The following is a 27,962-nucleotide window of genomic DNA, read 5'->3' on the forward strand; positions in this document are numbered from 1 at the left end:
GATATTATAGAGAGAAAAAACTGTAATACTGCATGAACATTTCTGCATAAAAATACTGCAAAAAATCATCACCTTCTGTAATTCTGCATATTATCGTTAATAAATATAGCCGTTGCTCTTTTAGCCTCCGTAATGAATAACTTGCACACACAATAAAAAATGCAGTCATGTGGTCAAGCAGCCTGATCACTTGAGGAAACGTAAGTATTTACGTTTTGTCAGTTCAGTGGCTAATTTGTATTCGTACGAGTTCAGTCGTACAAAAATGTACAATTTTTAAAAGGAGGCATGGCACCAAACCCTATCTCTAAACCCAACCATTATTGGGGGATGAGCAAATCATACTAAATTGCGTAAATGAGATTGTACGAATACATACGAATTAGCCACTAATTTAAAAAGTTAAGAATTGTCGTGAGATAGTGTTGAATATTGTGATCAGATGCCTGATGGTTGAACAAAATAATCTCGTGAGTCGAATCTGGAAGTCATTTAACAGACTTTGACTCGGATAAACAGAGAAAGTGTGACCAGCTATGTTACAATCCAAAGATGTGAACTGTGTGGAATATCAGATAAAACTTATGTGTATAAAGCACCGTTTAAATCCAATGAGTCAAAGATTATACAGATATACTGGTGCCAATTTAAAAAGGAACACTGTAAGCATGCACGCTCTGCATCATTTCCACCAATGTGTTCAAATAGCCATAAAAACAACATGGAGGCATTTATTTTCAAACAATTGGTACAATTTTTAAATACTTTTTGATACAGTAGGGATAAAGTCTAGTTTCTTTCTGTTCCTCTCAGTGTTTCCTTTACATAGGGCTAAATTACAGAAATTCATGGTTTGCGAGGTCAGAAAATAAATAACGAAATAGGATGTGCACTTTTTGTATATTTTCAAAGCAAAACAATAAATGAAATGCTGTGAAATTTACCCAATTAATTTTTTTTTCTTGAAATGCTGGAGGGACTGTCTAACCTTAAATGATTGCCTCCTTTTGAGCTCAACCTACAGTAGCATACATCTGTAATAAAGTGAGTAAACAATATATACACTCACACACTGTATAACACTGTATAAAAAGGCACATAATCATTTAAAAAAAAAGTCAGATGTTAATGTGACTAAACTTTTTCTCTTTTAGGTAAGTTAGGATTATAAAATTTGTTTCTGTTATGCTTAATAGCAGAATAGTGAGAGAGATATTTTTTGAGAAACTGTTATAAATTTTTCTTGAAAATCAAGTTTAAATACAATAAGATTATTCTGCCTCTAAAAAAAGCTGAGATGATGCTGTCAAGGTTTTGGAAGTCCTAAGCCACTAAGCATACTGCCAAATGAGTTAAAATGTGCTTTAAGGACAACAGAATGAATGTTTTGGAGTGGCCATCACAAAGCCCTGATCTCAATCCTTTAGAAAATTTGTGGGCAGAGTTAAAAAAGCTTGTGCGAGCAAGACAGCCTACAAATCTGACTCAGTTACACCAATTCTGTCTGGAAGAATAGTCCAAAATTCCTTTAAACTGTTGTGAGAAGCTTGTGGAAGGATACCCAAAACATTTGAACAAAGTTATACAGTTTAAAAGCAAAGCTAAAAAAAATTCCAAGGAAACTTTTCACTTTCTAGAAATTAACAAAAAAGAAAAATTCTCTCAAATTCTCTGATTATTATATCATTATCATATCATATATCATTATATATATATATATATATATATATATATATATATATATATATATATATATATATATATATATATATATATATATATATATATATATATATATACACACACACACACACACACACACATACACATACACAAACACAAACACATACATACAGCTTTAGCTACATATTTAGCTATACATATATAAGCTTCTAGCTTAAGGGGGTCTAGTTTGTCTCTGCTTCTCCTTTTAATTTACAGAAATCAAAGCTTCTTGAGGCCCAAAATTTTTTAAAGAATTAAGATGTGTAGATTTTTGTACATTTTCACAGCAAAATAATAAAAAATAGTGCAAAGTTTGGCATAATTTTCATCATTTGAGCATCAATATCGGAATGTGCAATAGTCACATTGCAGGATTAGATTATTTATTAAAGATTAAAATATAAAGATATTATTAAACATTATATATTTTAATGAATAATACTGTGATGACATTATTATTCTATAATTGATTGCTACATTTCTGTACATGAATACTGTTGGATTTAAATACTGTTAAACTGAATACAGAAAACCATAAAGATGCTCTACACAGAAAATGATTTGGACCATCCCAGTCGATCTAAAATAATGAAATCTTTAAAAATAGAGCCTTTTCAAATCATCTGCTAAAATTATATTCATATCGCAATATACTGTATACCGCAGTAAAACAAAACATCGCGATGTCCGATTATTTCCAATATCATGCAACCCTACTACTTCAACAAAATCAAGTGGGTTTTTGTTATTTTTGAGGTCACTGTGCCTCAGATGATCTGCGCTACGGTGGCTGATTAAAATAAAAAAACAGAGCCGGCAGATAAAAAGGCAGAATTGCGCTGTGATTCTGATCCACCACAGAGAATATTCTGACTCATCACATCTCGCTCTCATTGATGTGGAGGATGGGAGAGAGGGAGCCTGTCTGATAGATTCTGCGTTCTCCTCTTCTCCAGCAGTAATCCCCGAAGACATCCGCGCCAAAACGAGACACAGGCGAACAGCTCCACTCACCCACAACCGCCCTCACAACACGCTTGGCCTCACACCACTGCTTCTGTGTGTGTGTGTGCTGTGCTTTTCCCATGAGTCCTGATCCACACCTCCCCCTTTCCCCTCCATCCATAATTCAGGAGAGGCTGGTTTGGCCCGCTCTCCTTCCCAGATACATTGCAGACACTCACGGGGATACACACTTCCTCAAGGGGCTGCCAGACGGATGCCACTACTACACTAAAAAAAAGGCATTAGATTTACAATTTTTTTTTACAAGGTATAAGTGGTTGCAAACAATTAATATGGGCTGAATTCAAACAAACAAATTCAGTTGTGTAATGTTCAATTTAATTTGTTTGTTTAAATTCAGCACACATAAATTGTTTGCAACCACTTTCCTTAAGGAAAATGTTGTAGATCCAATGAATCAATTCTTTTCAGTGTACAGTCTCCACCAGAGAGACTTCCCATCGTCTTCTAGATTTGATTTATTGAAATGTCTGTTCTTCAATGTGAAAAGAGAGGCTGGATTTGAGACCACTCGAGTCTTGCTTGCAGCAAAGGAATCAAGTGAAAAGTTTGGGAACTGAAAAATGCATTTAAAAGGAACAGTTCGGCCAAAATGTATTTATTATGTACCCAGTCTCAAGTTTTTATTTATTTATTTATTTATTTATTTATTTATTTATTTATTTATTTATTTATTTATTTATTTATTTATTTATTTATTTATTTATTTATTTATTTATTTATTTATTTATTTATTTATCTATTCATTTATTTATTTTTTAATGCCATATCAGCAGCATTGGCTATATTTATGGCAAATCCTATACTAAATATGCAATATATAACTTGCAATCATATTGGTTTCTTAATCAAATGTGTTTATCATGTAATCAATCTCAAGTGTTTATTTATTTATTTATTTATTTAAGTATTTATTTATTTAAGTATTTATTTATTTTTTAATGCCATATCAGCAGCATTGGCTATATTTATGGCAAATCCTAAACTAAATATGCAATATATAACCTGCAATCATATTGGTTTCTTAATCGAATGTGTTTATCATTTAATCAGTCTCAAGTGTTTATTTATTTATTTATTTATTTATTTATTTATTTATTTATTTATTTATTTATGTTTTCATGCTCTTTCAGCAGCATTGGCTATTTTTATGGCAAAACCTATCCTAATATGCAATATAAAACCTGCAATCATAACGCTTTCTTAATCAAATGTATTTATCATATAATCTGTCTCAAGTGTTTATTTATTTATTTATTTATTTATTTATTTATTTATTTATTTATTTATTTATTTATTTATTTATTTATTTATTTAAGTATTTATTTATTTATTTAAGTATTTATTTATTTTTTGATGCCATATCAGCAGCATTGGCTATATTTATGGCAAATCCTATACTAAATATGCAATATATAACCTGCAATCATATTGGTTTCTTAATAAAATGTATTTATCATGTACTCAGTCTCAAGTGTTTATTAATTAATTAATTTATTCATTCATTCATTTATTTATTTTTATGCTATTTCAGCAACATTGGCTATATTCATGGCAAAACCTATCCTAAATTTACAATATGTTACCTGGAATCATATTGTTTTTTTAATAAACATTCATTGTACACACACAAAAAAAAAAGAATGCTGGTGAACTAAAGCCATTGACATCCATAGTAGGAAAATAACTCAGTGGAAGTCAATGGTTAATAATTTCCAACATACTTTTGTATCTTATTTGGTGTTTTAAACAGCTTTAGAACAACAAAGTGAGTAGATGATGACAGAATAAAAAATTTTTGGTGAACTTTCCCCTTGTCTTTTTTAATAATAATTTTTGGGGTTTTTCACCTTTATTAGGGATAGGGACAGTGGAGGTTACAGACAGAAAAGTATTGGAAGCAGAGAGAGGGGAAGGTTGTTAAAGGCCCTCGAGCTGGGAATCAAATTCAGGTCACCGTGGGCACCACAGTGCTATATGTCAGCGCATTTAATCACTAGGCTATTGGGGCTGACGGTGAACCATCTCTTCAACCCCGGCAAAACCAGACATGTTTTATATGTTTACTTGATTTGATTCGACTTTTGCAATACACTGATCTGTGCTAAACTAAACTGAACTTCAACAGTGACATTTATGCTAAACTAAACTGAAGCAGTTTCAATTGAACAACTTGAACTATTATGGCTTTTACTTTCTTTTCTTCGTCTGCTCTTTTCTTCATCTGTGTGAAGCTGCTTTGACACAATCTACATTGTAAAATGCGCTATAGAAATAAAGAACTTGACTAATTAAATGAAATCAAACTCTCATGAAAGTGTAAATGCTGCCATATGACTGAAATAGGAACACAAGTAGGCATAGGATGATAACCGTTTTCAAGGTTTAGCACGATTTGGAAAAGTCAAGGTTTTAAAACCACTAATATTTTCTGTTATCCCGTTCCTACACTATCAGAAATAAAGGTGCACGAGTTGTCACTGGGGTGGTTCCTTTTAAAAAGGTACAAATTTGTACTTGAAGGGTCCATATTGGTACCTCAAAAGTATTTATTAGTACCTACAAATTTTAAGAGGAACACTTTTGTACTTTTTAGGTACTAATATGTACCATTAAGGTATTAATATGGACCTTTTAGGTACAAACCTATACCTTTTGAAAAGGTATCACCACAGTAACCGCTTGGGTACCTTTATTTCTGAGAGTGCAGGATGACAAGATGCAACCTTAAATTATTAAGATAAATATTGCAACGTTCTGTTGTACATTGTCCATATGAAAAGGGATAGGTTAGGCGAGCATATTCCATTACAAATAATACACACTGTTGAGTTGTTTGTGATATATATTTTGGTATGTTTTGTGCAAACAACTGCTGACAAATAATAATTTCTTTGTTAATAAAATGTCCCTTTAAATAACATTAGTGTAAGGAACAAAAGTTATCTGCGTCATACTTCCCATAGTGTTCATTTTACCTATAAACTGAAGTCAAATGCACTTTAAAGTGCATTTCACAAAAAAGTATGCTGAAACAAATTTTCTACTAAGTCTTTATTGTTATTTTTTAGTATGGACATTATAATTCTATATACAGTACAGTACTCTGTATATAGCCAGTTTCTGCAAAGCACAAGTAGATACAGTGAGCCAATACAAAGCATTTGCTCCAGAGAATTAAAAACTACTGTAAAAAGCTTCTCTTGCACCGCCATGCAGCAAAACTTTCTGCTTCCAATCGGAGCCTTTGAAGATATGAGCACAAAGTGATCTAAAGCAATCTCTCCATCAAGTATCCCCTGTGTCAGAAACATCTCTAAAGTTTGTGTCACACCGCAGGACTCTTGAAGCCCGTCTCATTGTCGCTGTCAGGATTCAGCGCAGCATTTAAGCCTCTCTTAGGCCTCCGCTGGGCTCAAGATGATGCTTGTAGATATGGCCTTGTCTCCGGCACTGATAAAAAGGACGTGGGAAGTCTTGTTCTAAGAGGTAATTCCTCCCTTTGTGCCACAATCAATCCAACACCTCCCTCCCGTTTCTCCCTAAGTGAATTATGGAGTTGGAAGGGAGGTTCCCTGCTGGGTTTGTTTAAATAACCTTCCTCTGTACTGCAATGTGTGCACCTGATGCTGAACTACATGAACAACACCTTACATAAGAAGAAGACAGAATAGCTGCATTTACACTGTCGGGGCAGTGTGAGCCAGGGCTTTTATCGGGCTGGGCTGGGCCGGGCCGGGCCAATCGCCCGGATAGTTGAGCAGTGAGGCTGAAATCATGTGGGGTTTCCACTGACGGGCTAGTAACTCGCAGCACGTCACGCAAACTCCGCCCCCAGAACGTCCCCCAAATCAAACTTCACACAACCCGTCCACTTGAGCGGGAATCAGAAAACAATGTTATTTAAAAGAATTTGCCCTAAATCATTACAATTAAACACCTTTTAATAAAAAGCCAACACATGCTCATGGTCTCAATTAAACTGTTTTGTTTTGGATTAAAAAAGTCTGGAAAAAATGAGATACAACTGATTAAAATTCGCACAACTTTAAAATTACAGTTGTTACATTTTATTGAATAGTATTTATGTAAACACGTAGAGGTTTTAGTTATATGGATTGATTCAGTTCCAAATCTTAAATGAACTGTAACGTGAAGGGGATGCTGACAAAGGTGTACAGCTCCAAATGCAGGTTTAATACACAGAGATGGTCAGGCAAGCAACAGTCAACACAGGGGCGAACAGATGCAGGGAATCCAGAGTTATTATGGGCAACATTAAGAAAGTTATAACAGGCAAATGGTCGGTTCGGATAGCAAACAACGGAAATAATTAACAAACAAAGCGAGGCAAAAAAAAGAGAGACGTGTTATAATGTTCACATAACAGTATAAAAAGACTAAGGCTGCGTCCGAAACCGCATACTTCCATACTATATAGTACGCTAAAATCAGTATGCCAGCCGAGTAGTGTGTCCGAATTCAGAGAATTCGAAAATCCGTAGGCGAGAAGTACCCGGATGACTTACTACTTCCAGCGAGATTCTGAAGTGCGCATAACATGCACGCTGCGCTATCCCATGATGCCCCGTGAGAGAATTCATGAATGGAATGAGGCGACGCAACTGATGCAGGTAGGTCACGTGACCATGACAAAATGGGGGATGTAGTACGTCCGAATTCCATTCATACCTTTCACATTCATACTGTATAGAGCGTACTTTTTTAACGGCCGAGTAGTACGTTTAAATTTAAATGCAGTACCTACTGAGTAGTAGGCGGTTTCGGACGCAGCCTAAGCAATTGGTGTGAGCGGATTTTATCTGCTTTATTTATTGAACGGATTTGATCGTAATAATCTGGGAAAAGTCTGTAAAATAACAGTGTTTTTCTGTAAACATTTCAATGAAAATATCTGTGGGTTTACTATTTTTTGCACTTTATTTCAACAAAGAAATTTTACTGTAATTTTATGTTTTTTGTTTGGCGGCCTATCTTTGCTGCCTATCTTTTGACCTTTATTTTTACGAATTTTTATTTATTATTATTTTTTTTTACAGAGCAAGTAATTACAATTGATTACTTTATTTTTACGTAATTTTAAGTGAAGTTTGTTTCTAAACTAATTTCGAGAGGAGCACGTGCTTATGATTGATAGCACCTGGTCCACATTAGCTAACACTGATTCACCAATCAGACGACTCCTTAACCACTATAAATAACAAGAGTATCTTACTTCAGCCATCTTCGTTTTGAAGAATCCCCCCTTCCACCCCTACTCCTCCCATTTCCTTGTCAGAGCAGCACGGAGGCCTAGTGGTTAGCACCACGGCCGCACAGCTAGAATGTCACAGGCTAGAACATTTTCTGGCCAGGTCGGCGTTTCTGTGCGGAGTTTGCATGTTCTCCTCGTGTTTGCGTGGGTTTTCACTAGGTTCTCCGGTTTCCTCCCACAGACCAAAAACATGTAACATAGGTAAATTGACAAATCTAAATTGACAGCATAGACACTTCATAGCCTAATCTTCTTCCAACATTATCAAGCAGGGGAGTTCTCGAGACCTACCTGAACTCGGACTCTCCTCTCGCCCTCGCCTCGCCCCGGGCTCGAGGATCTCACGAGTTCAGGGCTCTCTCCCGGGACAGCATGCCAAACAAGCTCCATAATCAATCATCAGTTAAGGGCAAACTCTTAAAATGTACTTAAAAAAAACCCCAGAAAAAACACTGTGTAAATTATACGGCAATGTTATTGTGTAAAACAGCAAAATTGCTGTAATTTGTCATTAATTATATAGTACATAAAATAACAGTCAAGCTGTTAATTTACAGATATTGTTTGTAATTTTGAAGAACTTTTGAAAATAACTTAAAATAACAAAAAAAATACTGTATAAATAATACTGTAATATCCCTGTATAAAAAACAAAAATGTCAGTAATTTGTCTTTAATGATAAAGTACACAAAATTAAAGTCAAACTGTTAATTTAGAGAGATTGTTTGTCATTTTACTAAGTTTTAAATATAATTTGACAAGACAAAAAATTACAGTAAAACATTTTTGCGACATTTTCTGTAAAATTAGGTGTTTTTTTTTTACAGAGAAGTTTTGGGAGACTCCATCACTCAATAAAATTCAGGCAACGAGTTACTCAATTAATTTACTTCAGTCAACTTATTAGGGTTTTCAGTGTATGGAAGTTAATAGGGTGCCAGAGATTTCATATTTGGGTGAACTATCCCTTTAACTTTTCCATAGTACACAAATATTCCAGTCAATTGGGGCAATGTGACTTTGGGGACATCAGCAGAAAACGCAAAAAGAGGGAGGTCAGGAGTGAGAGAAGAGGAAAACAAGAAGCTAAAGTTTAGACCTGAGCCTCTATTCAGCACACAACAGCAGTATAGAGGGGAAACAGAGCTACATAAACATTTAATATCCTGATGACACACACATATATATCCTCCGTCCATTAGTTTTACATTAGTCCATTATAAAAGAGCCCGGCCAAATGCATGCATTATCAATATAGCTAGCTATGTGTCTCTTTGAGAGTTTGTGCGTGTCTACAAAATGATGTGCCAAAGCTTGTGTGTGTCGTTTCTATACGGCCTCTGAGCATATAAGAGGAAGGCGCTTCTCCTTCATTATGCATGGGCCATGTTGACTTTCTGGAAGGTTTGTGGGCTCAAAAGTGCACCAGGCTCCTCATAACTCCTCATTTTTTCATGACTCTGTATTTACCAAATCTACCGTGCAGCGTGACTGCATTTCTGCCCCCATTCCTCGGTAAAATACATACAAACACATGCACACACAAGCACACACAAGCACACACAGAAACACAAAAGTTGGTATTGGTGGTTTATGAGGACTCTCCACAGGCGTAATGCATTTAATACTTTAAAACTACTTATTTTATGGCTCTACACAAACCCTACCCTAAGCCTAACCCTCACAGGAAACCTATGGCAAAATTTAAATGTCATAACATGATTATAAACATGTTTTAAGCATTTTGATTCACAAGGGAAAAGGGCATGTCTTCATAAACCACCTCAATGTTGTGACACCCATGTTATTATACACATTTCTGTCTGCTTAAACCACCAAAACCAGTACACACAGACACACACTTTGGTATTAGTGGTTTATGAGGACTCTACATAGGCATAATGTATTTAATACTGTAGAACCCACTTATTATATAGCCCTACACAAACCCTACCCCAAACCCAACCCTCACAAGAAACCTATGGCAAATTTGCAATGCCATTAAGTATGTTTTTAAGTGTTTTCAACCACAATGACATAAAGAATATCATCAAACTGCATCAATGTTGTGACACCCATGTCATTATACAAATTTCTGTCCTTGTAAACCACCAAAATCAGTACACCCACATGCTGGTATTGGTAGGTTTATGAGAACTATCCTTTAGCGTAATGTATTTTATACTGTAAAAACGATTTATTATGTAGCCCTACACAAAATCTACCCTAAACTCAACCTCACAGGAAACTTATGGCAAATTTTGAATACCACAAGATGCCATTAAGTATGTTTTTAGCACTTAGAATCACAAGGACATGAGGCATGTCCTCATAAACCACCTTAATATGGTATATATCATTGTCCTTTATATCATTGTCACACTCACAACCATGTCATTATACACATTTCTGTCTTTGTAAACCACCAAAATCAACACACAAACACACACACATGCACTACAATAACAATGGCCTTCTCATTTCAAAGGGCTTAAATGGACACCACAAACAATCAACCTGTTACCTGATGACACGATCGACCAATTTTTAGGAATACATGCTTTCTGTTGGTGAGTTATTATGAGGTTAGAGCAGGACACACACACACACACACACACATGAATGTGTTTCATGGCTGCGCATGCATCAGCCACACACTGACATGCTCTCGCACAAGTCTGAGGCAGATCTCTTGAATTAAGACAGACAGTACCGTCCATATGTTTTGTTATTGAATAAGGAGTTAAGAGAGAGAAAAAGAGAGACAAAGAAAGAGAGAGAGAGAGATCAGAAAGAGCAGAGAAATACTCATCCTATCACACAGCTGTTTTCTTTTCGTGCTGCCCACACATATGCTTGGAAACAGCCATTAGACGCACACAATTTATTTATTTTCTGGGTGTACTGGATTAACTAGCTATGATACATGTTAACATGTGTCTAAAACCATTTGATCCACTAGTATATATTTTCTCTGGTGAATCCACCCGAGGCAGCTGTCTACGCTTTTTGAGATCTTCCTGCATTAATCCACCATAGGCCGCTGTCGATTGACTGACTGCCCGATCGACTGGCCCACCCTCCTCTCCTTAACCCAACTGATAATGTTTTCAAAAGCACCGATTGGCCAGCGCGCTCCCAACTTCCCTTAACCCAACCACAGTGTTTTCAAAGGGAATCCAGACAACGAAAAGCCCTCGCGGCAGCCTGATTTTTACCACATTTTCAGATTTCACCACATTCTCATCCTGTTATTTACTTGTTTATTTTATTTTTTGGCTTTTGTTTTTGTCTTACCTTCTTTTTGGAATTGTTCTTTGCCAGACATAAAGCCTGTCATTGCGGTCATCTCTACTCCATGTTCATTTTAAAGACGAAATGCAGGAATACGTACCTCTGGGTACATAATTCACAATCTCTAAAAATTTTATATAGGGGTACGCTAAAATATATTAAATCTTTAATTTTTATAAATTAAATATTTGATTAGGAATGTACACTGCTAACCACTTCATTTAGACTATTTTAAAGGTGCTTTAAATCTCAATTTCCAAAAATTGACACTTTGAAAACTTACATATTTATTTTATTCTATAAACATTAACATAACATTAAATAAACTGGAATTTATAGATTTTACTTCCAGAAAAAAAGGCAGCTAATCAGAATAACAAGTATTTTAATTTTTCGTGATGTATTATTACACCAAATCTTGCTTTCTTAACTCTTCCTTAATTAAAATATAGCCAAAAATATGAAGATACTTGCCTTAAAGGGACTTTGCTGAATATGTATTTAGATGGCTTCATGCTATTATTTCAAATTGTGACAAATGTTTACAGAAGTAATATCTAAACTGGGATTAATGCATAAGACAGGATAAATCACTTAACCTTAATTCCTAAATTAAGAAGCATTTTCTACACAACAAAAATATATAGTCTTGCATTAACAAATAATAAATATCAAATTTAAGTGAGCTTTTTCTTAAAATAAGCTAAATAACTTGCCAATGAGGTAAACAAAATAATCTCATGTCAAAAGGAAAAAAAAAAATTTAGCTTACCCCATCGTTTTGAGAAAAAACTTGATATTTGGACTAGAAACAAGGCAAAAAGTCTAAGTATGGCACATTTTTTTGCAGAGTCGTAACCCCGATCTTATACATGCACACACAGATGGAAGAAAAAGGAAACTTTATAACACCTCTTTAACAGTATCCATCTAAACCCACAGATAAACCACACAAGAGCACTCATACAAACACACAGAGCCCATCTCGGGAGTTGTTTTGAAAGTTGTGCTGTCAGTCATTTGAGAGCAGATCTGGACTGCAGCTGAGCCTCCTCAACACCCCACACTGTCAATCACAGTCTCACATCCCTTTTCCTGCAAGTCATCTTTAACAATAGACTCTCTACCTGAAAATGTGTGAAAAGTATTCGAATCCAAGACTGACAAAAGATTAAGATGCTCCATCAAATTGATGATATGCTACTAATTTCATCCAACATTCATCAATAAAACCAGACAAAAGATATTTTCTGAGAAAAGCCTCCAAAAAAAGTATGAGATATTAAAAATTTATTTAACAATGACAATGCTGCTTATTATGATATAACCCAGTGACAGGCTTTTATGCATGCACACATGCTGATTTAAGCAACCCAGTCTCATTCTGATTATTTACCCCTACATACATTTCTGGAGAGCACCAAATTCAACCCAGGAGCTACAATATTTTGCAGTTTTTTTGTTTTCACGAATCCACCAGAGGCTGCTGTATATGCTTTTTGAGATCTCTAATTTCTCTTGCGAGTGCTATTTGTGCCTGCTGTTCTAGTGTAAATCCACCTGAGGCCGCTGTCGACTGACTGAGTGGCCGACTGACTGACCCTCGTCCTTCCCTAAACCCAACTGATTGTGTTTTCAAAAGCAAAAAGCCCTCGAACAGCCTGATTTTTCTTACCGTTATTTACATGTTTACTTTATTTTTTGGCTTTTGTTTTTGTTTGACCTGCTTTCTGGAACCATTCTACGCCAGCCTCGAACCCTGTCATCACGGTCAACTCTGCTCTGCGTCTCAAATCTTCTGACATACGTGGCGAGCTTCTTGACAAACTGGTACAGCGGAAAAGCCGTTTACACAGAGGTAAGCGGTCAGCTGGTATGCGCGAAAAGGAACGACATCATACTGCCCAGTATCGTTCCTTTTAAAGATGAAATGCAGTCATGCATTTCTTTGGCTCCAAAAATATATATAAGGGGGAAATTTTCAGAATTAGCCTATATTGGATTCTAATACACTAAATATTATGCAAATGAAAAAAACTAAACTGAAAAAAACCCCACAAATATGCTTATGCTGTGTTTACACCAGACGCGGAATGCACGGATAAATAGACTCGTAAACATTAAGTAACTCGCTTCATTTATACCCCTATATACGTTATTAAAGAGTGCCAAATACGTCCCAGGAGCTACGTTGTTTTGCAGTTTTTGTTTTTGCAAATCCACCAGAGGCCCTGTGTATGTTTTTACAGATCTCAAATTTCTCTCGCGAGTGACATTCGCATCTGCTGTTGTCACGTAAATCCACCAGAGGCCGCTGTCGGCTGACTGATTTTGAGTTATTTGCTTCATTCGGGCGTCGAAATACGCTTCATCGCGCGTTGAAATACGCTTCATTTGCGTTTCGAATCCTCTTCATTCGCGCGTCAAAATACGCTTCATTCCACTAGATCTACCTCCTCCATAAACTTAACCTGGATGGCGGATGCTTTCAGCGGTACTTCTGACTGAGCCGTGCCCAGTTTGATGAACTGTTGTCGTTGTAGGCAGGAGGATTTTCCCCTGGGACACCAACAACAGGCGCTATGTCATAATCACGCCCCCACAAGAGGAAGCTCCTGATTAGTTAACGTGGCGCGAATGTCTGCTGAAGTTCAGATTTTGAACTTGAGCGGTTTGCACGTTAAGGGCGTCAAATGTGCAAAACGGTCAATTTGTGGCGAGCCATTCCTGTGTATCGCGCCATTCGCACCGCGCCATTTGTGCAATTTGAGCAATTCGTGCAATTTGCGTAATTCGAGCGTATCGCGCCGCGGGTTGTCTATTCGCGCTTTTGTATTGACTTAACATGTAAATCACTCGCGCTTGACGCTTCTTCTGCGTCTGGTGTAAATGCAGCATTAGAATAAAAAGGAAAGGAAAAAGCAGTAGATTCTCTACCTGAAAAGGCGTGAAAAGTATTCAAATCCAATACAGCCAAACAATTCAAATGTTCCATCAAATTAATTATGTGCTACCAATTTCATCCAATAATCATCAATAAAATCAGTCGATAATATATATAAATATAAAATATATAGATAAATATATATATTTGCTGAGAAAAGCCTCCGAATAATTAAAAAACAGTATTCAGGCAGTATAAGACATTACAAGTTTCGGTAACATTTTATAATGACTACACACTATAAATCATTTCATTTACTAGGAAATACGCTATTAGTGAGTTCATTATCTGTTAAGCATTGACTCAACATTAATAAACGTTAGTTAACAGTTTATAACTGCAGCTACAAACGCTCTATTCTTGTCTTACAAAAACATTTATAATGTGCCTAATAATTGTACTTTCATCCTCAGTAAATGATTTAATTTTTCATTTTTAAATTAAGTATCGCATTATTTACAAACTATTTGTATTTAAGAGTAGTTGAGGGGTTTTAGGATCATTTAGAATGAGTGAGTAAATGATTAATAAACTATTGAAATCAACATTCATATATCTTATTATTCAGACATTTACTAATAGTTAACTAATATGTTAATAAATACTCTTAAATACAAATGGTTTGTAAATAATGCGATACTTAATTTAGTAATGAAAAATAAAATCATTAACAAAGTATAAAAGTACAATTATTAAACACAATATATTGGTGCTTGTAAGTCAAGAATAGAGCATTTGTAGCTGCAGTTATAAACCGCTTACTAACAGTTATTAATGTAGAGTTAATGCTTAACAGATAATGAACTCACTAGATGATAATGCTTAATAAATGGTTTATAGTGTGTAGTTATTATAAAGTGTTACCCAAGTTTCTTTAACAATGAATTATCACATTACTGCTTATTGCATTATATACTTCAGTAACAGGCTTATAACATGCACACATGCAAACTCAAATTTAATAATAATATGTAAACCCAATATTAAATATGTGTTTTAAGCAGCGGATGACCTTTCAGTCACAACCCAGTACAGTACATCCATACACACATTCTCATACACTATGGCCAACTTAGTTCTGTCTTTGGGCTGTGGGGAAAACCGGAGCACATGGAGCACACCCATGCCAACACAGGGAGAACATGTAAACTCCACACAGAATTGCCAGCTGGGACTGGACCAGCAACCTTCTTGCTATAAGGCGACGGTGCTAACCACTGAGCCACATGTTTTACTTTTATTTTTCTTAAAAATACTTCATTCAGTGTCATTGAGATGTTTTGAATGATTCAGACATAATCACAAAGCCAGTCCACAATACTGATTCATTAAAAGATTCATGTTTAAAAAAGCGATTCAATAATGAATCAGAGATTTTTGGTTCTGTGCTACCTTTTCCAAAAAGCATCAGTAGAATACAAACAGACACTCGACACAGACACTGATTCTCCTGTCTATAAATGTTCAATTGCTTCTATGTTTATCAGTGAAATTGTACTGAAGCTTCTTAGTTATGGCTCAGCTTGAACTTGATTAATGAGTCTAATCCCTAGATACGTAACCTGAACTCAAACTGAATCACTGATGCAGATGCCATCAAACAGCAACAACAAAAACGCTGAGCACATTCCAGCAGTCTTCATCCAAATCGGCTAATAAATTCATCGTTGGTTTGTTTGTTATTGTCTGATGAAGAGCTTCAGTTCAGCGGTGGAAGTTTCTGGAGTGTGGAAGTTGCAGAGCATTGCATCACGCTTTGAAACTTGCCTTGCCTCAACCCAAAACAAGAACGCTGTTTCACTTCAGATATTAATTATTCCACCAAATAATAACATCCATGAGGAGAGATGCGAAGAACATACTGATCTAAAGCACCTCATGATAACTCAGGAATCAGCTAATGAAACAGAAACAGCTTGTAGTACTGGTAGTGTGTTTAGGTTTGGGTGCTTCAGTTCAGTTTCTTCAGCTTTTATAATGGTTTTAATGTTGAGCTCTCTGAATACATTTTCAGTACAGCATGTAAACTAAAGTCAACACAGGGTCATTGTGAAAGTGTAGCCCTGTATACATTTCTGGAGAGTGCAAATTATGTAGCCAGAGCTACATATGGCTGCATTTTGTCTTTAAAATTAAAGCTACGGGGCGGTATGGCGCTGTCGACGGCTTCTGTTTTTTTTTGCTGTACTAGCTGATTGCTTCCCTCTGTACGGACAGCTTTTCCACTGTTACCAGTTTGCCCAGTGGCTTGCTGCTTAAGTCGAAAGATCCGGGATGCAGAGAGTGGTTGACAGAGAAAACAGGGTTTGAGAACGCATGGTTCCAGAATGCAGGTAAAAAATAAATAAATAAATAAATAAATAAACAAGTAAATAAAAAGGTGAGAATGTGGTAAAATATCAAAACGTAGTAAAAATCAGGTGAGAGCTTTACTTTTTCTGGATTGCTTTTGAAAACACTGTTGGTTGGGTTTTGAGAAGTGGGTGGACAGGTTAATCAGTGCTTTTGAAAACAATATCGTTTGGATTTAGGGAAAGCGGTGGGTAGGGCTATTCGGCAGTCAGTCGGTCAAGTCAGTCAGTCAGTGGCCTCTGGTGGATTTACATGAAAACAGCAGATGTGAATGGCACTCGTGAGAGAAAATTGAGATGTCTAAAAGTGTACAAAGGTCTGGTGGACTGTCGAAAACAAAAACTGCAAAAAAATAAATAAATAAAAATAAAACATTTTGTGATCTCCAGAAACTTATACAGGGGTGCGTACCAATAAACAGCCTGGGTTGTCTAAAGTAGAGCTGCACGAAAAAAAAAAACTGATATTGTGATATTTTATTTTTTGAATTGCTCTTTTCAGGTTTTCAGGTACAGAAATTGAATAATCACAATGCAAAAAATATAAATATTTTCTTACACTGCTGTGTTTATAGTCCACATTCTCAAGATCAAGTAAAAATATTGTTTTGTTTTCAACTTCTAAAAAAAAAAAAAAAGTAAAAATTTTCCTTTAAACAGGCAAAATTATGTCCCAATTGGTAAAACTTTTTGGATAATAAACTAATTTTGAGAGGATCACGTGCTTATGACTGACCATGGCTGGTGATACAAGAATTACCAATCAGATGAACCCAAACGCACAAAAAATAACCAGATTTTGTCATCTTAGCCGTCTTCGTCTTGAAGAATCCCCCCATTCACCCCTACTCCTCCACTTTCCAGGATAGGGCAGCACGGTGGCTCAGTGGTTAGCATTGTTGCCTCACAGCAAGAATGTTCGCTGGTTTGAGTTCCAGCGGGGCCAGTTGGCGTTTCTGTGCAGAGTATACATGTTCTCCCTGTGCTCGCGTGGGTTTCCTCTGAGTACTCCGGTTTCATCCCACAGTCCAAAGACATGTAGTATAAGTGAATTGAATAAACCAAATTGGCACCATATGTGAGTATTTAGTACAATGGACAAACTCTAATAATCAAATTTAACCGTGTAACCATTTTCAGATCTAAAATTTCTCTTGTGAGTGCCATTTGCACCTGCTGTTTTTGCCACCAGATCCACCAGAGGCCAATGTTGACTGCCTGACTGCCCAGAAAAAGAAAAGCCCTCATTGCCACATGATTTTTTTACCATGTTCTCAGATCTTACCATGTTCTCACCCTGTTATTTACTTGTGTATTTTATTTTTTGCTTTTTGTTTTACCTGCTTTCTGGAACCGTTCTTCGCCAGAATCGAACCCTGTTGTTGCAATCAACTCCTTGTTGTAACTCAAGTCCACCATGGTGAGCTACTAGGCAAACTGGTAACAGCAGAAAAGTGTCCACATGGAGGTAAGCGTAAAGAAACAGAAGCCATCGTGGCATCATTCCGCCCGGTAGTGTTCGTTTTAAAAATGAAATGCAGCCATAAGTAGCTCTTGCTACATAATTCATGACCTGCAGAAATGTTTACAGGGGTACGTTTTCACAATGAGCCTGTGTAGACAAATGTACTCTGGTTTACCTTGAAACTGATGATTTTTAAAGGATTTCAAGAGAGGCTGATGTGAACTAATGCTATAGTGAGATAATGATTCAGAGCATAAAACTTTTGGGCAAAAATATTTTACACATATTAAATTAAATTCAATATTCTCAAATATATTACTATTAAAATATATACATGAATTATATACATCAAAATATATCAAAAATATTAAAAATAAACACATTTGAAGAGAAATATACAACAAAGACGTGAATCTTTCATTTTTTTTAGCTGAAGAAATGCGAGTCAACTAAGAGAGCAATACAAAGCAAAGCTTCAGAGTGAGATTGAGAGAAAGAGTAAAGAGATGGAGAAAGTGAAGCCATTTAAACTAATGCATTTCAATAATCCATCCATTATCCATCCATCCACAATGGTTACTGCGGTGAAATAACGCCCACATCTTATATCGTACATGCTTGTGAACATAAGTGCAAAGTCCTTGTCTCTTAAACTTCCACGGCTCTTGTTTTTCTGCTTGCAGGAGATATTTTCAAATGTTTGGAGGTGGTTTGAAAAGTTTTGTTAGTACTGAAGAAATTCACTATATAATAACTATAGTAGTAGTTAAGCTTTTATATTTTATAAAGCAATGTAAAACATAAAAATATAGTATGTGCCGGTATGTTTGCTGGTTTCAAACAACCTAAAATTATTAATAAAGACAATAAACATCACTTACACATACAATAAACATTAAATTATAATTAGATATCAAACATAGTCCTTGAGGTTGTCTAAAATACATTTTTTATTGAGTAAATGTTGAAGAGATTTGAATTATAATTTCAGCCTAAAAAATACGTGTGAAAACTGCCCCAACATATATCTCAACACAAAACGCTTAAGTTAACTTCATGGTTTTCAAATAAAAAATAATTAAATATAATTCAATTAAGTTGTCTAAATATATATATATATATATATATATATATATATATATATATATATATATATATATATATATATATATATATATATAAGTGTTGTTTCAGCTCATTTAGTTGTTTATTAAGAAGTTAAATAAGCAGCAAAAGTCATTTTTTGAGTGCATTAAAAATTGATTACTGCTGCTGGTTTAAACTACCTGCTTAAAATAAGCTAAAACAACACAATTGTAGCAATTTCTTTGGCCAGTTTATTTGTTTTATGTTCAATCCACTTAAATTTGTGAACCATTACATTAACTTAAGCAATTTGTGTAGGTACAACATGAAGGAATTGGGTTGGTCCAACTACCTGGTTAGGGGATTTGTATAGTTCCCAGCAATTAAGAGAGGGAAATGTTGACAATAAAAGTCATCTTAGGTGTTTAAAGTTAATAGGAGGACTTGTTTGAGATAAATCTTCACTTTAGTTTGAAGATTCAGAAGGTTTTCATGTAATGCTTTGAGTTTTGAGATTACCGCCTTGCAGAAGCACCCATGTTTTGGGTTTGGGCAGCTTAATAAGCAAAAGTTTGTTGCAGTTTGTTGCTTTGCTCAGTGAGCAATAACTGTCCTAAAATGAGTTCTGAGATCAGTCTCAATCAACTGTATATGTAACTCATGAAATTTACTTAAAAATGGCTCATTAGTTAATTTAGGATAACTTCAAATATAACCAAGAGACTTCGGAATGTTGACAGTTAATAGACCTACATGATATTATCAGACCTTTGAGTTTAAATAAAAAAAATACTAATGTATTTAAGCTTTTATTTGATAAAATTATGTTGGACAAATTCAATTGCATTTAATTGTGCAAATAGTTTTTTAGTTGGTGCTAAACAAATATTTTTGATGGAAATTCTGCCCTCAATTAAACTGAGTTCACCCATTGAGATTTTTTTTTTTTTTTTTTTGAGTGTGTAGAGAAAATAAGCAGACATATATATTTGAATAAGAGAAGGAAGAAAAGTTGCTCTTAAAACCTGATATTTTTTAAACAGTAAAAAATAAATTCCTGCAATATAAAGCAAAATTAGAAATGCATGTAGTTTGTTTCCAACAATTGCTGTACATTGTTTTGTTTTTTGCTTACTTATATAAAGATAGCTTAAACAACACAATTCTTGAGATTGTTTTTGGGACAACTAAATCGTTTCATGTTCAATCCACTTCAATTTGCTACAAGGGGTGAACATTAGCCAGTGGGGAAGTGTCTTTTGTCTCTCCAGATGTGAATTATTCATTATCATTGTGACTCCCACACATACAGTATTGTGACCCAAAAACTGACTTTACAAAATGTAAATCATTGTAATGTTTTCTTTGAATGAGAGAACAGAATAATTTCACATAATTGTGAAGTAAACATTCTAGCCTACAAGACTGGTTTCTCCAAAGTCTTATTCAGACCCATTCAGTGTGGTTTTTTGACATCAATATTTCTCACATATTATTGTAACACAGTTTGTGCTGAATACAAAAAACAAAACAAAAAACAAACAAACAAAAAAAAAACATGTTGGCCTATGCAATAAGCAGCTGAAATAAGCACAAATGTCAGGGCATGTCAAAACACCTTAGGGGCAACAAAATGAACTCAGACACAAGCGTGTTAACTTAATCGATTTGTGTTGGGACAACATGAATGAATCGTGTGGAACCCTACTACTCAACAAATAAATAAATGCACACATTAATTTAAGTTGAAATCATTTTCTTGGTTTACCTGTAGGTTGCCTTAAAGTTTCCATCAAGGTTATCTGGGACATTAAATCAATTAGCGGACTTCATTTGAAACATCTGGCCACATTGCTCCAGAGAGTGCATTAAAAATGCGACATGGACGTGTGTGATATGACCTTATTTCCAATAAATAATTCATAAACAGGTAAACGCATTAAATCAGCACAAAAAGTGGATTAGATTATCTTTGATCTGATGTCTAGCAATGTAAATGTAAAGCCGGGGAATGAGCTACTCAGTGGAAGCCGAACAGTGATTACTGTAAACATGTCATACAAAGACGAGCAAGAATAAAACGAGAATACTGATGTGAGGCGATACCGCTGCAGAAAATCCTTAATGATGTTTGGTGGAGTGAGGATTGAGGAATGTATAAAGGGTCCGAGCACACACACAGTATGCAGCGTTAGTGTGTGTGTGTGTGAGTGACAGTGATGGAGTGAGGGTGTGTGTTTGTGGCTGAAACTAAGAAGAGTCATTTCTGAAGACTAAAGATGAGCTGTCACTGGAGACGGACTCAACTCCTCCTCAATCGATATGGGGGATTGCTTCCCTATGGGCCTCCGGAGCTGATGCAAGCTCCTGCACTTTTTAACGTCTCATGTGAAGATTACAAAATATTACAAGGTGCAATGCATAATAAGCATAAGAAAAACCACTTGAAACTATAATACTGTCATTTATTGTATGGGGAAAGGCAGGGTGCGAAATACAGAGAGGTTTGAAATGCCTAATAAATGTGTGATACCCCCCTAAAGAACATCAACACAACATGTGCGGTGGGGTCTTTGCTTTAGGCCCAATGCCAATTTTTCCCCTTAGCCCTTCCTCTTACCCAATTCTCTTTAGCTTGAAGGCGTAGGGCTAATAGGAAGGGTTAGATAGCAGTTGAAAGATTTTCTACGAATTTCCAAGACCACACTAGAAACCAAGGGGTACAAAAATTTCCCAGAATACACCAGCTAGTGGCAGGAGGCGCACAAATTTTTTTTTTTGGCAATATTAAAATTTTTGCAACAAACAAGCATATGTTTTAACACATTCATAACGGGGCTCATGTTTTACTGTCATGCTATTAAAAAAAATAAAAAAACTATCTATAATCTATAATCCATAATAAAAAATATAATTGAGATTGGACCTTAAACATGCAGTATGCGACTGACACCCAGTGGTTGAATTAGGTATTGCAGTTCAAATATAAAACACTTCTTCACCCGGCTTCTCCTTCGAGGACTCCACGCAACTGCAGGTTGGCAGATTGACGACACCAACATGAGCAAGTATGCCTGAATATTGAGCTAACAACATACACACAACGACATGCGACAAGGGGAATATTTTTTTTTGTCCAAATTATCATCTGAAATGGTTTCTAATTCTCGTGGCTGAACAGCAGTACAAACTATTACCGATCACCTACTGATTATGTGCTTTTTTCAGTGTTAATGCTACCAATGTGAGTTTGAAAATGAATTTACGTGACATTTATTACCATTCTGAAAGAATATGGACACATTTCAGACTCTTCTAAAAAGGGCTGCATGATATTGGATAAATCTAACATAGCAATATTTTTCCATGCTGCGATATACATTGCGATAGGAATACATGATGAAACACATGGCGCTCTTTATTTAGTCACAAAGCTTTAAACGTCGACAGAAAAACGTGAGCAAAAGCATGCCAGTGTGAACAGGCCTTAAAGCTCTGTCTTATATATGTACACATAGTTGCTGTGCTGCATATGGCTTTTGCGTTCGAATCTCCACTTGTGCAAAAACTCTGAAATGAAAATGAAAAATCTTTTGATTTTTTATTAGGCTTGGGCGGTATCCAAATTTTGATACCGTCAAACCTCCTCCCTATTTAACCCCGGTACCCGGTATTACCATGCATAATAAAAAAATTTGACGTAAGACTCAGACAGCTGTTGGCTTGTGCCTAAACCATTTAGAAACTGAATACCATATATAAGACCTTAGGTTCGCGGTCACCTGTTTGTCTTTTTCGTATTAGAGATCTGCGCAGGACGCTCTCTCTCATTCACACACACAGGCATGCACACACACACAAACACAGAATGCTCGCTTGCTCGGAAGCGATATTATTAGACCACGGGCCCGCCCCCTTTCAAATTACACCAGAGTCACCGACTGCTCTCGCGCTTTATTCAGAAATTCATTTCTGCCCCGTCTCCCTTATCGTATGGTTGAAAAATACTGTCAGAAATACTGCCAAACTGCAGGTTACTTGGTGCGCGACTCGCCACCTCACCTCTCCCTCTCTCTCTCCCTCTCTTTCTCTCTCTCTCTCTCTCTCTCTTCTCCACACTGTCCCGTAATGACGCATACACATTTGTAGGCATTAAAAAATAATATTGATTATTTACTGCTTATCTCCTATTTAAGTGCCTTGTTTTTTATGACGTTATAATGGTATTGAAACTGACACCGTTGCTATTTTTAGATCTCGCGGTATACCATATTATCGTATTACCGGCCAAGCCTAATTTATATATTTTAATACTGTTAATAAAGTCTAGATAGGATACCGCTGCAAATACGCCATCAATATTGCATTATTTTAGTAGCACTGTATAACAATAATTATGACTTTTACAGTACTGTAATGGTTGGGTTTAAGGTTGGGGCAGACATTAATAAAATACAATAAATGGGAAATTTAATTAATATTATAAATAATTCTCATTAACTTTGGACCGCAACCATATCTGATCTAGCAACAACCCTGTTTATGACCAAAACAAGACAATTATTCACAGAGCAAACATGTTAAAAAAACAAAAAACAAAACACCTTACAAGAACATTTAAAACCTAACATCGATAGCTGCATCACCCTGGATTCGAACCCTTCATCTCTGCATGCTCGTCAGGAACTCGCTTCACTAAATCACTTGAAGCCTCAACTGTACAACGTGGGGTTTAATACCTCAATTTGCTTAACTGTTTCTTTGCTGAAGCTTCCAGAGAAATACACTACAAATGACCACTAGGAGTGGGGTTTCAAAATTTCGACACATTTGCTTCGACTGTTTCAGTGTTTCATGAAGCCTCGCTTTGCCCACTATTAGTTCACAGAGAGCAGCATTCCAACAAATAACTGGAAATGTTACAACTTCTCTTTCCGGAAAATTGGCAGAATAAATTTACCGGTATTTTCAAAAAGGGCCTGTTCATGCATACAGATTTTTCTGGAAAACTGCTGGTAATTTTCCAGAAAGGTCTGTATGTGTTAAAGAGGCTAATGTCACTAGGTAGTCTTCATCGGCCACCTGTGAATAACATTAAAGGGCCATGAAACCCCCACGTTTCAGCAGGGTGTTTTCAAACCTCTACTTTGGAAAAAGTCAGAAAAGTGGGCGTGTCCAGCTCTGTTTAGGGGGGAGTGTCGGAGGAACTAAAGTGGGAGGGTGTGGGAGTGTCTATTTGGGCACGCGCGAGTTTCAGTCAAAATACTCACACACAGGAGAAAGTGATGGTGTTTAACCTACATGGACATCTGTAGTCGAATTATTTGCCAAATTATTAAATGGTGGACTTTAACTGCAGTTTGGCTCTTTCATTCAGGGAATTCATTCATGCCCCTCGCGACAAACGAGATATTTGATTCGAGGAGCTGCTCTAAGCGTGTATTTTTCATGCAATGTTTGATACCGCACGGCGAATGAGAGAAAAAAAAACCTCCGCATTTCCCGGAAACTTAAATGCACACGGCAGGTAACGTCAGAAAGCCGCGTGTGTTATTCTGGTCACAAAATGCGGTGTAAACCCTACACGAGGTTAAAGTTTGGTTGTGGTGCTAACATGTTTACACTCTGTGCAATAGTTAACTTAGTTCGATACGAACAAACTGAATAAACAAAGAGCACTGGTCACTCACTTACCAAATCTGTAGAGACAGGACAATCACCAGCAACTAGAGCCGCGTCTTTATGAAGAGAATACTACAAGCGAATCTGGATCTCATCGTTTGCAGATGAGAACAGCTCTCAGGTAAACAATAATCCTCCTTAGAAACGTAAGTTATTGTTGTCGCGCGTCGCGTACACTGTTAATCCACACGTGATCCAGATGAGCTCTCACAGAGAGAAAATGAAAACGAAACTTAACTGCACCAAATTATAAAAGCAACACTTCACGCTTGTTTTGCCAACACAACGTGGCGTCTCTGTCGTGTAAACACGGTGACAGTAAATGAGCTATTTTCTGCACTTTTAAATAATTTCTTTATTACTCGCACTTCCAAAAGGATAAAAAGATCTGCTCAAACAGACACAATAAAAACAACATCACTGTTACTGTTAGTGTTTAGAGAAACTGGATCCCCGAACCAACCATTTCAGCCACTGTGCAAAAAAGAGCTGACGCTGCAATGTGTATGATGAGTAAATTCAATTAGATTTTGACCTTGCATGGAAGTAAACCTTCTGCAGGAAAACGCCAAATCTTTAAAATAGCATAATGAGGCACTTTTAGCGGCAAAAATGAAACATTTTAAGGCTTAAATTTTACATCGTCGTTCAATTAAAAATGATTCAAACTGCACAAAACGAAGAAAAATAAATTGTCATGCTGAGGCTATTGTAATGCTGCCCGCAGCCGAATGGCATATTCATTTTGCATAATAAAAGTATATATTTCTGGATTTATCACCACTACAAAGACCCCAAGGAAGGGCGGGGGGGCTTCAGTGAATGTTTGACTCGCTCGCTCTTTGCAACAGGCAGAGTGTTCTGCATGACTAACCAAAAGCAGAGGACTCAATAAGGACAGACAACACAGCTCAAATCAACAGAGACAGAGTGAGAGAGAGAGAGAGAGAGAGAGAGAGAGAGAGAGAGAGAGAGAGAGAAAGAGAGAAAGAAAGAAAGAGAGTGCAGATGAGAAAAAAGCCCCAACAAAAAGAAGTGAGGCTATCACAGCTCAAGCAAATGTAGCAAACAAACATAGCATACCTAGCAAACATCCAATAATTCATGTTTTTAAAATTCTGTTGGACCTGAAAACTAAAACGTATAAACCATACACAAATACGAATCTAATAAATGTGTTTACTAACTAAAGCTCTTTTAGTATGGTTCTTATGGAAGCTTGATTCCACCATGGAATAAAAAAACAGGCAATTGCTGCCCTTTATTGAACAAATTAAATATTTTTCCTCTCATTTCTGAGTTTATATCTTGCAATTAAAACAGGGATTCCCAAACATTTCAGCCTGCAACCCCTAAATTTACAATGCCAGTGACTCGCAACCCCCAATATTCTTGGAGGTGGTTTTAAATGTATAAACGTTGCACACAAACCAACAGGCGCAAGTCTATTCATCATTTAATTTAATTTAATTTATTTCATCATTTACTAAGCCGACCAATCACAGTTCTTGTGCTACATGTCGTGACGTGTAGTTACATTTTTTTAAAAGTGTGCATCAGCGACAGCCACTGCGATGGCTATGCGAATACTCCCATACGTGTGCGCTTGACACAGAAGTATAATTCAGCCTTTAGCCCCTATATTAATCTGGGGTCGCCACAGCGAAATAAAACGCCAACTTATCCATTCACATCCATTCACACTCATACACACACATACACTACAGGCAATTTAGCTTAACCAATTCACCTGTAGGGCTTTGGGGCAAACCGGAGCACCCAGAGGAAACCCACGCGAACACGGGGAGAACATGCAAACTCCACACAGAAATGTCAACTGACCCAGCCGAGGCTGGAACCAGCGACCTTCTTGCTGTGAGGCAATTGTGCTACACACTGCACCACCGTGGTCAGCATTGCTAAAAAATCTTTTTTAAATGACACAGTATTTGTCCTTTAATATGAACTGTAATTTACTGTAGGACATGTATGCGGTATGCTACTGTATTTTAAAATTTCACTGTAAAAATTACTGTATATTTTACAGTAAAAATATACAACACTGTAAATACAGTGTGGAAATAAGGATTTAGCGCATCATGTTTTGTCCTGGGATTAATTTTTCTAAAGGACCTATTGACATGGTTGCTGAAGAACTACTGAGAGATTTCAGCTGCTGTCTGGGCTTTCACTGCCTTCCTACACCTCCCTTTCTTCATGTGTTCAATGCTTTTTCCCTGTGTCATTCCATTTTACTACGCATAACTTAATTTGTAAACTAATTACAGTAGATTTGTTTTTCTTTGCATATTTGGATTTCTTTGGTTGTTACCAACATTCAAGTGTTTAAAGCATCTAAATACAGTATTTTGCTGTAATTGATTTACAGTAAGTTACTGGCAAACTGCTGCCAGTAAGTTACTGTAGATTCTGCAGGAAATTATTAACAGTGTAACACAACATTAGAATCGACCATACTGTATTTGACCCAATATTGGATTTCAACAGCCCAGCGTTTTTTTTTTACATTGAAATCTTAAGACCATAAATTAATAGCTCAAACTGCGAGACCTTAACTCTCTGAACCGTGAAAATTGTTATATAAATCTTTGCTATTACCCCCTTTTTGATCACTTCTGTAGTAGCAACAAGCATCAATATTGAAATTACACAGAAGGTGGTTTTTAATGTGAGATTCAGTGGCAGTTTCTTAAAGTCAGTAATCTAAAATGGGTTTATTTAACTGGAGTTTTTTTTTTAATTATTAGGATCAGTACCACCAGACCCCTTAGTTAAAATATCAAGCAAATCTGCAGACAAGCTGAAACCGGCACAAGATAAAGGCTTGAGTCTTACTGTATCTTTTTGGTCCATCCTCCAAGCAGAAGGAGAGGGTCAATGTAGCGTCCTCCTCAAAGAACTCTGTAGCAAACGCATCCCACCACAGACTGTCACTCTCCTGGGAAAGAGGAAGAGTCACGGGTAATTAATGGGAGTTAATTATCCTGTGTGATATGCTTTGTCATTCTTACTTGTCTATTTCATTGAAGTAAAATGTGAGGAGAAATTTGATTCAAAGATAATAATGCTCTGAAATATTCCAGTTTTAAATA

General features: G+C 36.2%; 1 protein-coding gene across 2 annotated transcripts in view; it reads right to left on the bottom strand.

Moving 5' to 3' along the window:
• Positions 1–27,962, bottom strand: part of ldb2a (LIM domain binding 2a) — a 156,378-nt gene that overhangs the window by 84,794 nt on the left and 43,622 nt on the right. For both annotated transcript variants that reach the window (XM_005157342.6, NM_131314.1), the window contains 1 exon segment: positions 27,706–27,808. In XM_005157342.6, coding sequence (XP_005157399.3) covers positions 27,706–27,808 — 103 coding nt within the window.

This window comes from Danio rerio, chromosome 14 (assembly GCF_049306965.1).
Source record: "Danio rerio strain Tuebingen ecotype United States chromosome 14, GRCz12tu, whole genome shotgun sequence".
Classification (NCBI taxonomy): domain Eukaryota; kingdom Metazoa; phylum Chordata; class Actinopteri; order Cypriniformes; family Danionidae; genus Danio; species Danio rerio.